The sequence below is a fragment of the Sinohyriopsis cumingii genome, chromosome 6, assembly GCF_028554795.1.
Source record: "Sinohyriopsis cumingii isolate HCF-2022 chromosome 6, ASM2855479v2, whole genome shotgun sequence".
NCBI lineage: Eukaryota > Metazoa > Mollusca > Bivalvia > Unionida > Unionidae > Sinohyriopsis > Sinohyriopsis cumingii.
The window spans coordinates 146073180-146086878 of NC_142966.1; the positions used below are offsets into that span (position 1 = coordinate 146073180).

The 13699-nt window shown below is 34.8% G+C and overlaps 1 protein-coding gene across 1 annotated transcript in view; it reads right to left on the reverse strand.

Moving 5' to 3' along the window:
• Window positions 1-13699, reverse strand: part of LOC149798210 (ran GTPase-activating protein 1-like) — a 110902-nt gene that overhangs the window by 62153 nt on the left and 35050 nt on the right. Inside the window, exons 8-9 of the mRNA XM_089963296.1 lie at window positions 12109-12208; window positions 3312-3396 (exon numbers count right to left, since the gene is read on the reverse strand). Coding sequence (XP_089819422.1) covers window positions 3312-3396; window positions 12109-12208 — 185 coding nt within the window. The remainder of the gene's footprint in view (window positions 1-3311; window positions 3397-12108; window positions 12209-13699) is intronic.

Consider the following 13699-nt stretch of genomic DNA (forward strand, 5'->3'; position numbering starts at 1 on the left):
AGTCTATATTCTACTTAACATTACATGTTTATGACTCAGAGAATATTTTCAATGGAATTTTATCCCCTTTATTTTAATTTTACTGGTTACAGCAGTTGATATCTTGCACAGTGCATACAGTTTAGATGTAGTGACTTTAATTTTTACTTGCGCATGTACAAAGTCATGATCATGCACCTTACAATGTACATTAGGCTGCACTTTTCTATTAAAACAGCATTTTTGTAACACTGCACTTGCCACTTAAGACTTTATTTTTCCTAATTACAAAAGTTTGCACTGATGAAACAAGGTGGGGTATGATTCATAATGGATCAACAGACCACTTCAATATCCAAAAGTTAAAAAATATGTTTAAAAAAAAAAGTATTATAATTGTCTGAAAATCTATTTAGGCCATCTGTATAATGATCCAAAATGCATCCTAAATTTAATTTTTCTGCCTAAAGTAATGTTCGCTTTTTTGTGCTTGAGGCTTTTGTTTAAATAGTCCAAGCCCAAATACGTATAAAAACATTTTTTTAAAACAAGGTAAATCACCAGAAACATATCAGGTTTTGGACCCACTTAAAATATTTCAATATCAACAGGTTTTTTTTAGCTATGTTACTTACATAAAAAATATCATGCCAGAAAATACAATGGCAAGGCATATATATATTCATATGTACGAAGAAATTTTCATTGTAGTTTCATCTGTGTAAATTTAGAGGTCAAGCAAAATATCTTAACAGTTACCTCGTGGGTATCAAGGGAGTAAAAGAAATCATGTTATTGAAAACATGACCAGGAGAAAACATAGCGGTATACTTGCATTACTTAAAAGATTTAGAAATTGAAACCTTTTGTACAAATCCACTGGGAACTTTGAAACAGATCAAGGATTACTAACATGTCCCATGTAAAAAGTCTGTCACTCATAAGAATGAATATGCAGGGTTTTTTTTAAAGGGTCTCAGACATTAATAATAAACCAAATTTCACATAGAGAAGGCCAGGGCATGCATATCAAGGCCATGATCAAAGCACTGCTTTAAACAGACCAGCTTGATACAAATGTCAAAAAGGTTGAGCACGAGCGTTGCAAAATGAATAGTCCAGCTTAATCATAATTCATACTATGCATGAACAAAATTCATCAAATGTAGGAAATACAAGCAAACAAATAAATGTAAGCAAAACTGTAACAACCTTTTTCTTATAGTTACTATGACCATGACCTGTTGAACCCAAAATCTACAGGTGTCTTTCTTATCTTGCATGCAAGCCATTGATTAAGTTTGGTCAAGGTATGTTGAATACAAGTGGTACCAATGAGTCCCTGTGACCATGCCCACTGAACTTTTGACAGGGTTCTTCCGTGACCCACATGCAAGCTAATTACCGATGTTTGGTAATTGTAGATGGTAGGGAAATTTATTGTACAGAAATAAAATGGGGAACAGATATGATAAAAAAATATGCATGTACATTATGGCAAAACAAGCTGTCTCATGGTTGGCATAATATTGTTGGGTTTTTTCTCTTCCAAAGTTAGTGAGGCATGAAATATAGATCAGTGACCTACTTTCAAGATGTTGCTGTAGTATTATTCATCATGACACATCCCTACCCAGTTTCATAATTACAAGCATAACAGTATGTATACAAGATGCACAAAATCTATGCAGTAATGTGTGTGTGTGTGTGCGTGATTTGGATTTTTAACATAGCTTTAACAATTTTTCAGTCATATCACTACAATGTCTGCAGTGTGACAGTTTATAGTGATGTCTTGCACTGGGGTATCTTGCCGCAGACATGAAGCATGATGTCCCACCCAGTCACATTATCCTGACACCAGGCCGACCAGTCATAACATTAACCTCTTAATGCTGAGCGCCAAGTGAGGCAGCTGTTAATACCGTTTTCTATGAAGTCATTAACCAATAGCAAACATTTGACCAGCAAATAATGTATATGTATGTACCAAGTTAGAACCCTGCTTTGAAAACCTCTCTAAACTGTTGTATAGGACCCACAAAGAAAAAATGACCGAGATGCATTGAGGCTGTACACATACATACACAGACATAGATGTTTTTATATATGTGCACACCAACACTGATTCCTGGGGAATTACAATAGAAAACTCCTACTTTGTAGTGAAAACCTACACTAAATGAAGAAAGAAAAAATATCAGAGAAATCATTTAAAATAACATCTGATCCTGATATTTTCCATCCTAAGTGTTTAAAGCAACAAATTTTTGGAGATTTTAAAGCCAACAATCTCACCAATAATAATAATAATAATAATAATAATAATAATAATAATAATAATAATAATAATTTCACATAAATTTTTATATTTCAATATTTTTTTAAAATATTTTCCTCCTGTAATATTGCTAAACTGGTATTCTTCTGTAAGTACTGAACAGAGTGACGACACCTTAAATACCATACAAATCTGAGGCGGATAAACCATTTTCATTAAGGAAAAAGGGTTAAAAATATTTTTTTAAAATCCAACAGTACATTTTTAAGACAGAAATCTATCACTGGTTTAATTTCCATTTTACTTTAATTGAATCGTGCAAATTGTACACATTATGTACCAATCATTTTATTTTACATGTGTCCACATCAAGCTGCTTGCACTGTATCATGTAAATCTGGTTGCTCCAGGTTCCAAAACAGCATGGATTTAACACTTTACTTGTTGTTTGCATCGACAAGGATTTAACACCGTGCTTGTCAATCACATTGACATGGATTTAACACCATGCTTGTCAATAATACTGACATGGATTTAACACTGTACTTGTTTGCATCGACAAGGATTTAAGACTGTACTTGGGAATCACATTGATATGGATTTAACACTGTACTTGCTGTTTGCATCGACAAGGATTTAAGACCGTACTTGTCAATCACACTGACATGGATTTAACACTGTACTTGTCTGCATCAGCAAGGATTTAACACAATACTTGTCAATCACACTGACATGTATTTGATGTGCTTGCTGTACACATAAAAATGGATTTAACAAGTTCGTATCAACTTTTCAATTTGTGAAAGTTTGTGTAGACAAAAGATAAAGCATGGCTATTTGTATAGTCTGAAGAGAATAAATAATTCTGAACTAAATTGTTATCATAATGGGTAATTAGTTTCCAAGATTAAAGAGTGAATGCAGTTCTGAATGACTCTAACTTTTAGCTGTTTGGGTAGCTTGTTCTAAGAATTGTCATTCCCTGAATCTGCCCAATCAGGTGCAAAAAATCAAAATTACCACTTCTACTAACAGTGTCGAAATAACTTACCTGAGAGAACCAAGTACATCCAGTTTGTTGATAGTTTCTAATGTACCCCTTACAAGCTCAATGCCTTCTTCCCCTAGCTGGTTAGCTGTGAACAAGCAAAATACACATCTAAATATCTTCAATTTCACAACACAGCACACCTGCACTAATGAAGTAACATTAGTCTTAAATTTAGATTTACAATATGGTACAAGTTTTGGTTTTTAATAAAACAAATTTTAGCTACACACATTCCTGTCAAAGGCAAAAAGCACACGCCACAGATCTGAAGTAAAATGGGCCAGGACAACAAAGTCAAACAAGAAAATGAATCTATATATGAATCTATTTGTATCCTTCTGCATATGCACAGCCAAAATAGGCAAACGAAAATGTCTTGAATACACCTAAGCATCTGGCAGTAAACAATTCTCTTATAAACTGACATTTGGATGCAATCAGAAGTAACCCCTGGAAATGTGTTTCTTAACACCATTTCAACTGAAAATGAAAAGAATCTCCAGGTAAAAGTGAATTAATGATCTTGTTTAATTTTAAACAGGTATGGGCTGTTCCAGTAAAACATATATCCCCCCGGGGACGGCACTTCAAAAAAACTTCTGTAGGAGGTTGTGTTTCAAACTATTTTGATTCTGACAGTGGAAGGTTGGTTAGGAAAATCACTTCTGTTGTGGGTTGTGTTAACAAAACGAGAAATCGCTGGTGGGGTTGTCATCAGAAGAAGAAAAACCCCGAATATATATTTAAAATCGCATCTAACCCCCTCCTAGCGGTCTAGCATGAATAAAACATTGGGTCAGAAAATGATGCTAGTACACGCGAGTACACGTAATTTGTACGAATTCGCGTACATTTAAAGCAGTGATATATGTTCAGCAAATTACGTCAACATCGCAGATATACAAAATGTGCTTTGCGCAGTATGCAATTTTTATTCAACTTTAAAAGTGCATTACGCAACGTAATTCGTGCTGCCGCAGCTGTTTCACAACACCTGATGCGACATCCAGATCTTTGAATACTTTGGTTCGACATGAATGGCTGTTAAACTAAATCTGATTGGTTCATTGGCCCTGGAACAAGCATTTTATGGTAGTTTTAGCCTTACTTTCATCGTGGAAGTTTTACAAATGCGTGTTTCGATAAGGGCCACACAGGAAACCAAAATGGCTGAATCACAACACGGTTTGTCCTCAGACGACGTTTTCAGACGGCAAATATTGGCTGGTGATAGCTATGACGACAATGAATTTCATGTATATCGGTCTGTTGGAAATTGGGAAAATGTCACTGGAAGTACTAGTGTGTGATTTTGAGCCCAAAATTGATGTTGAGTGTGAGTCCGATGTACGTGTTGGATGGACAATATGCCGGTTGTATTTATTCAAGATACCCATGTCTGAACAAGCAGACTATGGGAATGTTGGACTTAAAACCCTAATACAGCATTATGGAAGAGAAAAATCTGGCATAAGAGGCAGCAAAGCACTGATTCAAGGCAGTGAATCTTTGGCAGAGTTCATGTTAGTGAAAACTGACAGAGGACTCGAAAACGCTTATAATCATGCGTATTTGGACGCCAATTTTTTTTATTTAGGTGGGCGGTAAAATTCAAAGACTTGCCAGTCCTGCTTCAGTCACCTGCATAGTGGGAAAATGTGTTGATCAATTAGCTGTGCTGATATTTACAATGACAGAATTTAGTGGCTGAAAGCCCCCCATCCCCCAGTCGTCACCATTATAAGAGTACATCAAAAGAACATGCTGCAATAGCTGAGCGGCAAGATCAAAGGCTTTGACTATCAGCTGGGTGGGAAAATCTGCTGATATTTACAGTGCTTGAATTCAGAAGCAGAATGACCCAGAGATGTACATGTGGTCATTTATAACAGTACATCAAATAAACAACTTTGGCTTTCATTATTTTGTACATTTCTGAGTGTAACGGAATAAGCAGTGCATATGACCTCGGAATCATGACATGTAGAGACTTGGACTTGAATGAGTATTTTGGGGTTCGATGGCAAACTGACGAAGATTGTAATGAGATTCAGGAGAGTGCTAAAGTTGCTAGAACTGATAGTTTGGAAGGGACAGTAGCCAAGTGTAAGAAAAGTGTGTGATGCCTAGCATAGTGCTTTGAATAAGACCTTCCTTGGATCAAAAACATTCAGACTCACTCTGATGGACAAACAAGAGCTATGTCAGTGTTATACTGAATGTAGTAATTAAACTCTGGCAACCAGTAGCTCTTATAATTTGCATAGTTTTCTGGGAGGGGAATGCAACTTTTGCTGGTGGGACTCATATTTTTACCAAAATGGGAGCCATGGACTCTTAGTTTTAAAATCCTAACGAGACCTTTGGTTCAAAACTTTTCTTTTTGGAACATATCCAAGACAGAATACCTATGGGGCCATACCTGTGAGATGCTGACAATTGCACAACCATAATGAACAGTAACTTGTTCAAGCTAGTTATGCATATGCATTTCAGACAGCAGGCAATGAAAGGAGTTCATAGCACAGAATAATATTCGTACAAAGAGGAGGATCATATTAAATTCAGAAACAAGATTAATGCTCATAGGGAACATCAGAGAATCACCATACAATGTGTGTAGATCTCTAGTTGGCAGAACCACTATGGCAACAAAAGAATAAAGAGACAAACTTTTATATCATGCAGATGTATGACCAAATGAAGTACATGCTCTATATGTGCAAAAATTAAATGACTTTAAACATAAGAGACTGCCTCATCTGTGTAAACTCAAAGCAAGAAGAATAAAATTTGTCCTGTTTGTGTTCGGTTCTTCGTATGTATATTTTGATAATGGTGGTATTTTCTGCAGACTTTTTGGCATTGGTTCCAAGCCATCATTTGGTATTTGTATTACAAATTGGATAACTAAAAAAGTCTATTATCTAGTACACTACATTTTTAAGTAGTGTCATTAACTAATGATGAAAAATACTTGATGTCATTCTGATATATGGATTCTTTACTACACTACTAATCTGTTCATCCTGAATCTTTTTTTGTTACCATTTCCTTTAGTCTTACTGGTACCAGTGCTTTTAATAAAACTGTAACTTCTATTTTCTTGCTATCTAAATATTTGTAATGACGTGTTATTGTCAAAAGGTAAATGTGTTTAGTATTGTAAAATCTAAAAATATTAATTAGCAAGGGACTAAAGTAAAACGTGGGCAGAAATTATTGCCATATTACAGTGTTGTTAGAAACAACAGAATAGTTGTACAATATGTATTTTTGCAAAGTTGTAAAACTAGCGCTCGTATTGTCACCACATATTCTACTTAAATAATAATATCATTATTTCTGTATATTCCCATCAGTATTTTCCCATTGGTAGTAATTTTCTGACCTGATGTTGTTCATTTCTTGTGCAATTTTCACACATCAAGAATTCTCACAGTATCATTAAAAAAACAATGTAATCCGCACCAAATTGAGTTGTTTGCGAAGAAATTAAATTTTTTTACCCCAAAATGACTGAAGCTACGAGTTCTTGCATTAAAGTCTCACATTAAATAACATTTGAAGTAGCCATGATAGTAGTTTAGGCTGCAACTGTACTAATTTCACCTTTGGTCTATCCAAATCTTGAATGTGATGGAGGAACATAGCTCCAAAATAAACACATCCGTTTTATAACTTGTTCATTGAAACAAGTATCCGAGTCCAACTGAATTGTTAGAAATTTTTTAATTCTTTTGACAAAATCATAATTATCTGTCAAATATGGAGTAAGCCTATGGTCTTTCTGCCATTGCAGCCAAGACCCCACCAGAACGACGTGACCATGCCGAATGACATCACATTAATAATCGCTATACAACTAGAGATGACATCTCTTCAAGAACTTTTGATTTCAGTAGAGCCTTAACAAGTGGAACAGTAAGAAAAAGTGACAAATATTTAAGTGTTAGGGTGATATTTAACAATGGCTATTCCAACCACCACCACTTCCTCATTGGAGATCACACACACACAAAACTTAGAGTAAATCCTGAAATCCTGGCAGCATCCCTGCAGGAGAGATAACTTGACTATTCTATTTTATTGGACTCTGGTTATCCCATGATATTTCTGTTACTTGAACATTATCTTAAAGTGTGTCCAGTCAGCATGGTCGAAAAAGGCTTACAGCCATTGAGAGTTGTTAAAGGACTCACATTACTACAGATGTGAAAGAACGAGAACCATACTATAAATCAGCGAAGATAAAATAGAGTATATATGGGTTTGACTGTCCCTGATTGGTTGATAATGAAAGTAAGATTTTAGTAAAAACAATCTATTGAGAGCTTGTCCTACTTGTAACTGAAAAAAGTGAGGGACATTGTTTTATTAACATAATTTCCGTCCCTTTACAGACCTGAGTTTGCACGACTCATTACTGAAATCAGCAGCTGACTCTTTGGTGCAGTATTGAAAGCACACATTTCAGATTTGTATAGATCCAGAAAATGGTGCAGCTTCTTATGGTTTTCTTTTCACAAAACCTGTCGTCATAGATGTGTCTATACTGATACAAATTTGATCATGAACACTCGAAATGTTAAGTTACTGAATTTTATTATCATGGTGTTTGCACAGGTTTACAGTGGGAACTGAATTAGTAGAGTCCTGAACTTTTGAGTTTTGTGCAGAAATATGGAATCCAATCAGAATACATCCAGAAATGTAGAGCTTTTCAATCTTGGATTTAGTCTCCCCATTGTGTTTCACACTGATTTGCATATTCACAGAACAGTTGTATAGTAGTAGGAAAAGTAAGTGAGAAATTTAGATACATATCATAAACAAGACACAGTATGTGGGGGGACAAGATCATAAGAACAGGCTGGAATGGAGAAGTATAATAAAAATAATAATGAGTAGAAGTGTGCCTCTTTTATGTGTGCAACATTATTTTCTCAGCTTCAGTAAGAAATTTCAACAAAAGGAAGACAATAAAGGGTGTACAGTTAACTAAACTAACTTAAAAGATGTATCAAATCGATTTTAACCTTCTGGTCTGTTTCTGTCCATTCTGGTGATATGTCCACTGAATCAGTATAGTTGGAAAAATATTTGGCAAATTTAAAAATTGAAAAAATCTTTTGGCAGATTATGATTATACACTACTTCTGCCTGAGAGATGTGAATAATTTTATTTCTTGGTTTGGTGAATGTGGCTGTTGCTCAGTTCAAATGCATCATTGAAAAACATTGATGCATTCTCATATTTTGTTACAAATATTTATTACAGATGCATATCTCCAGGTATTGGTGAATATAGCTTGAATAAGTTATTACAGTTCTAGTTGGAACAATGGACATTGTTAGAGCAACTTTACTTGAGCTAAAATGTAAACTTTTCGGCAGTGTGTGATGCAGGATTGCTCAAGACTTTTCCATCTCATATGCTCACCATGAAAAATCCATTTGTACCAACTGATGATGACTTTAAGGTAATTGTCAGAAAGGCATAGTTGACGATATTCAAAGGTCTACAAAAATTACTCTAGTCAAAAGTTATAAACTCATACAGCTGTGGCAAAAATGATTGACTAGTACCTTTGCTGCTGTTGCCACAGTTGATTAGTTGGTTGATTTAGTTGGTTTGATTCGGTTTTTTGTTGATTTTTTAACAATATTAACTAGAGGAAGAACCCGAAAGACCACCAACCAAAATTGGTTGATCTGTGACACAAACTCACTTGGTGAGATGTGCAAGTGATGTAAAAGCAAGCACCTTAGTACACTTGGGCACATGGAGCCTCTGTTGATTTGATGTTTATCTCCAACAGCCGAAGTCATTTAGACATGAGATCTCTGGTTTTGGTAGATCGTAATGGTCTTTACACCATTTTCAGATGAAGAGAATCTATATATGGCAGCCAGTTTTACTGCTGAAGAAAATCCAAGTCCTTTTGAGACACCAAACACCACTTATGTAGAACCACTGACCTTCCGACATTCTTATTTACACATTGGAGGCAAGTAATCACATGACAATCATCTTGTACCACTGCCATGGAAGCCCCTCAGATCTGTATCACATGACAAGCATCTTATACCACTCTGCCATGAAAGCCCCTCAGGCCATAGGTATAAGTCTCATATGAAAGACTAGAAATGGGAGATAGAACCTGTGACAACTGGACTGAAAGTGCAGAATGCTACTGATAGGCCATCAGTGATGATGATGCTGTTGACAACACAGTTAACTGCAATGACAATTGATTTTATGAGTACTCTGGGAAAAATGCTTCCTGGACTTTCATCCATTTTTAAAAATCTAATTTATGATATAAAAATGTTTGACTTGCTATATTTTTTTATAACTTTACATTAGTCTTGCAACAAGGCATCAAAATAAGACAGGTAACTGAAAAAGATGTTCCTACAAGAAATGATACAGTGTAAAAGTAGACAAATAATGCAACATCACTTCCACAGGAATCAATTTTTTTTCTTCTGACAAATCATGTATTATACGTTTACCAAAACATTCACTGAAAAAAATAATAACAAGGAATCATAGAATCTGACCACACATTTAAATCAATACAAGATTTAACTATTATTCTAATCAAAAGCAGCATGCCTGAGAACAAAGAAAAATAGCCAGACATAGTGATCACTTTAGTAAACACAGTTTGGTAAGGATACTAATTCATGATTTCTGTATTAGAATAGAAATATCTATTATAAAATCTGTATTCATGGATGTTAAATTAGTAGGTATTAAGGGACTGATCAATGACATCTACAAATAATAATCCACCATGAAAATTTGTGATTTCATATTATCAGAGACATACTTGGCTGACAGACAAACAAACAGAATGACAAAAGATTGATTATAATGAATAAATACAAATAAAAATATGCAGTAGATTATATGATCTATTTGAATTGAGCAGATTACCTCCAGCCAGCTGTCATTTAAATCGCTTCTGTCCCCAACCCAATTTCTGTCCCCAACCCAATATTAAAATCGCTTCTACTGATCACTAACCCATAGCCAGAAATTATGTTTAAAAAATATGCTTCTGTAGGGGGCAGTGTTTTTCTATTAAAACACATCTGACGGTGGATCATAATTTTTTTAAATTACTTCTGTTGTGGGTTGGTTGAATTTGAAAATCCCTTCCCCCCGGTAGAGTATATGTTTTACTGGAACAGCCCCAATCATAAAAATTACCAAAATTTAGTTTTGTAAACAAACTTTTAAAGGTTGGGTGATTGGATGGTCACCTATTTAACTGACTTTTTACAAGAAACAAAAGCATCATTTATATAAACAACTGAGAACTGAACATGGATACTTTTTCTGTGTGTAAACATTTAGTGTGCACAATACAAGTGGTAAAATGGAATGGTAATGTATATGACCTACTCATGTCACACACCATACATTTCCCATATTGTATTGTTTATAATGTGCTCTTTTTGTTTAAAAATCAATCACAAAGATGAATTTTGCCATAAAGTGTGCATATGATATCCAAAGCTTTAAATTTCGAAGAATGTTCTTAATTTGATCCTGCTTCTAAAAGTAAACCAATCTGACCAATCAGCCTATCATCATCAGGTGAAATCTAATAGGTTCACAGCAATCGCTGTTTTACTGTTGCTCTGTTACCCAATTCTTCATAGTGACAACATATGGCACTTGCATATATTCCATGAATTTTTGTCTTGAAAATAAAGGCTGTGGAAACTGCAGTTCCTTTTTTAATTTCATTTTTCAAATACTGGTTGCAATGTATAAGTTAAAGATATTATCAGGAAAATGCTAATAAGAGAAAAATCTGTGAATAAAGTGACTGATCAACAAATGAAAGGAAACAGAAAATGAACATTCAGAATGTGTATTAGACAACTTGCAGACATAATACACAGAATTACATATTGGTGGCCTTGAACAATGATAAAAAAATATATTTTATACAAGGTACAGCTCCCAGTATACTCAATGACCAAATTTTGATATGCAGTATGGACTACACCTGTTACTAGCAAAGCTTTAAAACTAAAATTTCAGAATTAAAATGATGATGTAACCAGCCTGGCATCTAAATTTCCTGTTGAAATGAAAATGTAACCAGCCTGGAATTTCTATTTCCTGTTGTCAAAAAGAGCATCAACCACCACCATTATGTTTGAGAGGCCACACTCCAACCCAGAAAATGAACAAAAGGAACGACACACTCCTGAGCGAAAAGTGTTCACAGGAATTCAAAATAAGACTATTTGTTGCTGAAACCATTTATAGTGATATTATTAGCTATAAAAATATTTTCAAAGGGGCAGCTTTTTGAAGACTATACTTGATGTCAGACTGGTACCACTTTCATTTGGGACAATGTATACATCACTGGAAACCTTTTTGTGAAACCCCATGTCAATATGAGTATTGGAGGGTGTAGCAACAAGATTTTAAATACAGCCATTGTGGCAGCCATATTGGTTGTAAAATGGCACCATTTTCATTTGGGAATAACTAGATATCTTAAAAATTGGTAAAACCCCATTTCAGATGAATGTGTGTGTTGGTGTGTGTGTGTGTGTGTGTATGTGTATGTGCAAAGATTCATGGCAAAATTTCAAGTAGTTTATTAGAAGAGCTACAACAAATCTGTGCTAATGAACATACGATGGATGAGAAACCATCCCATAAGCTCTTCTGGTCCATTACCTGCAAAGTTAAAAGGAAATAAAATTTGCACACAATACGCAATGAAATACATCTTTACAGTTTTAGGATGAAACATACCATCTAAATCAAGCAATGTCAGATGGGCTTTATTTTCTATACTCTCTGCAACAGCTGATGCGCCATCCTTCTTGATCTCATTGCCACTTAGGATCAGCTCCTGTTGAAAAAAAACAACACACATCTTCAAATAACAGTCATAGTTAATAATCAAAGTATTAAAAAGATGGATGACTTGCTGGGTTAAAATGAAATTCAAAGAATTTCCCAGCACTTCTCGAGTATTGAAACTAAATTTCCACAACACCTACAAACCCTAACAAGACTTTTTCAGTAAGGCAGTCAATATTTTTTCTATAACTTACACCAATTTTCAGTAAGGTATAACACAGTAGTATCTACTACTATAGTTGACCTGGCAAACATGCTTTCAAACAATTAAAAAGTGTGATCTGAGGCTGATGCAGTGAAGGCAAACATTATGTTCAATATAATGTTTTATAAAGAAAACTTAGACCCTAAATACTTCTTGTACAGTTACAGAAACTGCAGTTCCATACCACATGAAATTCAATCTTGTGTACTGACACCATCTTTGAGTTTATTTGGAATTTCATGTGGCAATGGTTATCATCTCTCCCACCATCAGGCATACTCAAATCAAGATATGCAATAAACTTAATTGTTATCTTTCCTGTTTTTTCTCCCCAAGAACATGAACATTCCTGTATATACTAATGTGCTGCTTATTGTCTTTTTATCTGCAGCACATTTTCATTCAATTTCAGAAAACACTTTATATACAATAGCTCTATAATAACGCAGGCATTTTGCATGCGAAATATGGAAAATTTAATGTGTCTGAGGTACTTCTGTGAAGTTAAGATTGATTCCCTGATAAACTCAAACCAGACATCTCAAGTGGAATGAAAATCAGGACATCAAAGAAAACAAACCCTGGATTTGAAGAAAAAAAACACAGGATAAATGTTTGTGACCATATGTTTTCAAAAACTTTACAAAGGACCTGACATGTCCGCTGCCTTATGCTATTCATTTAACATGAAAAATGTATGCAACAATCATACCATGAAAGTCTATTATTTTCCATTTTCATGTTTTATGCTGATATTTAGTGTCAATTCAATTAACACATTAACCATCAGCATAAAAGATGACTGTGTGATTTGGATTTTTAATCTAACTTAACAATTTTTCAGTCACATCACTATGATATCTGCATTTATAGTGATGTCCAGCACTGGGGCATCATGCCACAGGCATGTAGCATTATGTCCCACCCAGTCATATTATCCTGATACAAGGCTGACCAGTCCTAACACTACTGGTTAGTACCATTTTAATAAGTCTTTGGTATGACTTGGCTGGGGTTCGAACCCATGACCTCCTGCATCCGAGGTAGATGCTCTAACCACTTAGGCTGCCAGAGTGGTCCATTAAAGATGAAAACTGAAAAATGATTGATTTCTAAAAATATGACTTGTGTATTCCTCACAAATTTTCTGCATCACTTTTGCTTTCTTTGATGGAGGTGCAGCTATCATGAATCAAAAGGTTGGGGGGGTAAGCATTTGTAAAAATCTACCTTTTGGTTTTAAACAAACATTCAGGATGCTCCCGAATAAATCAG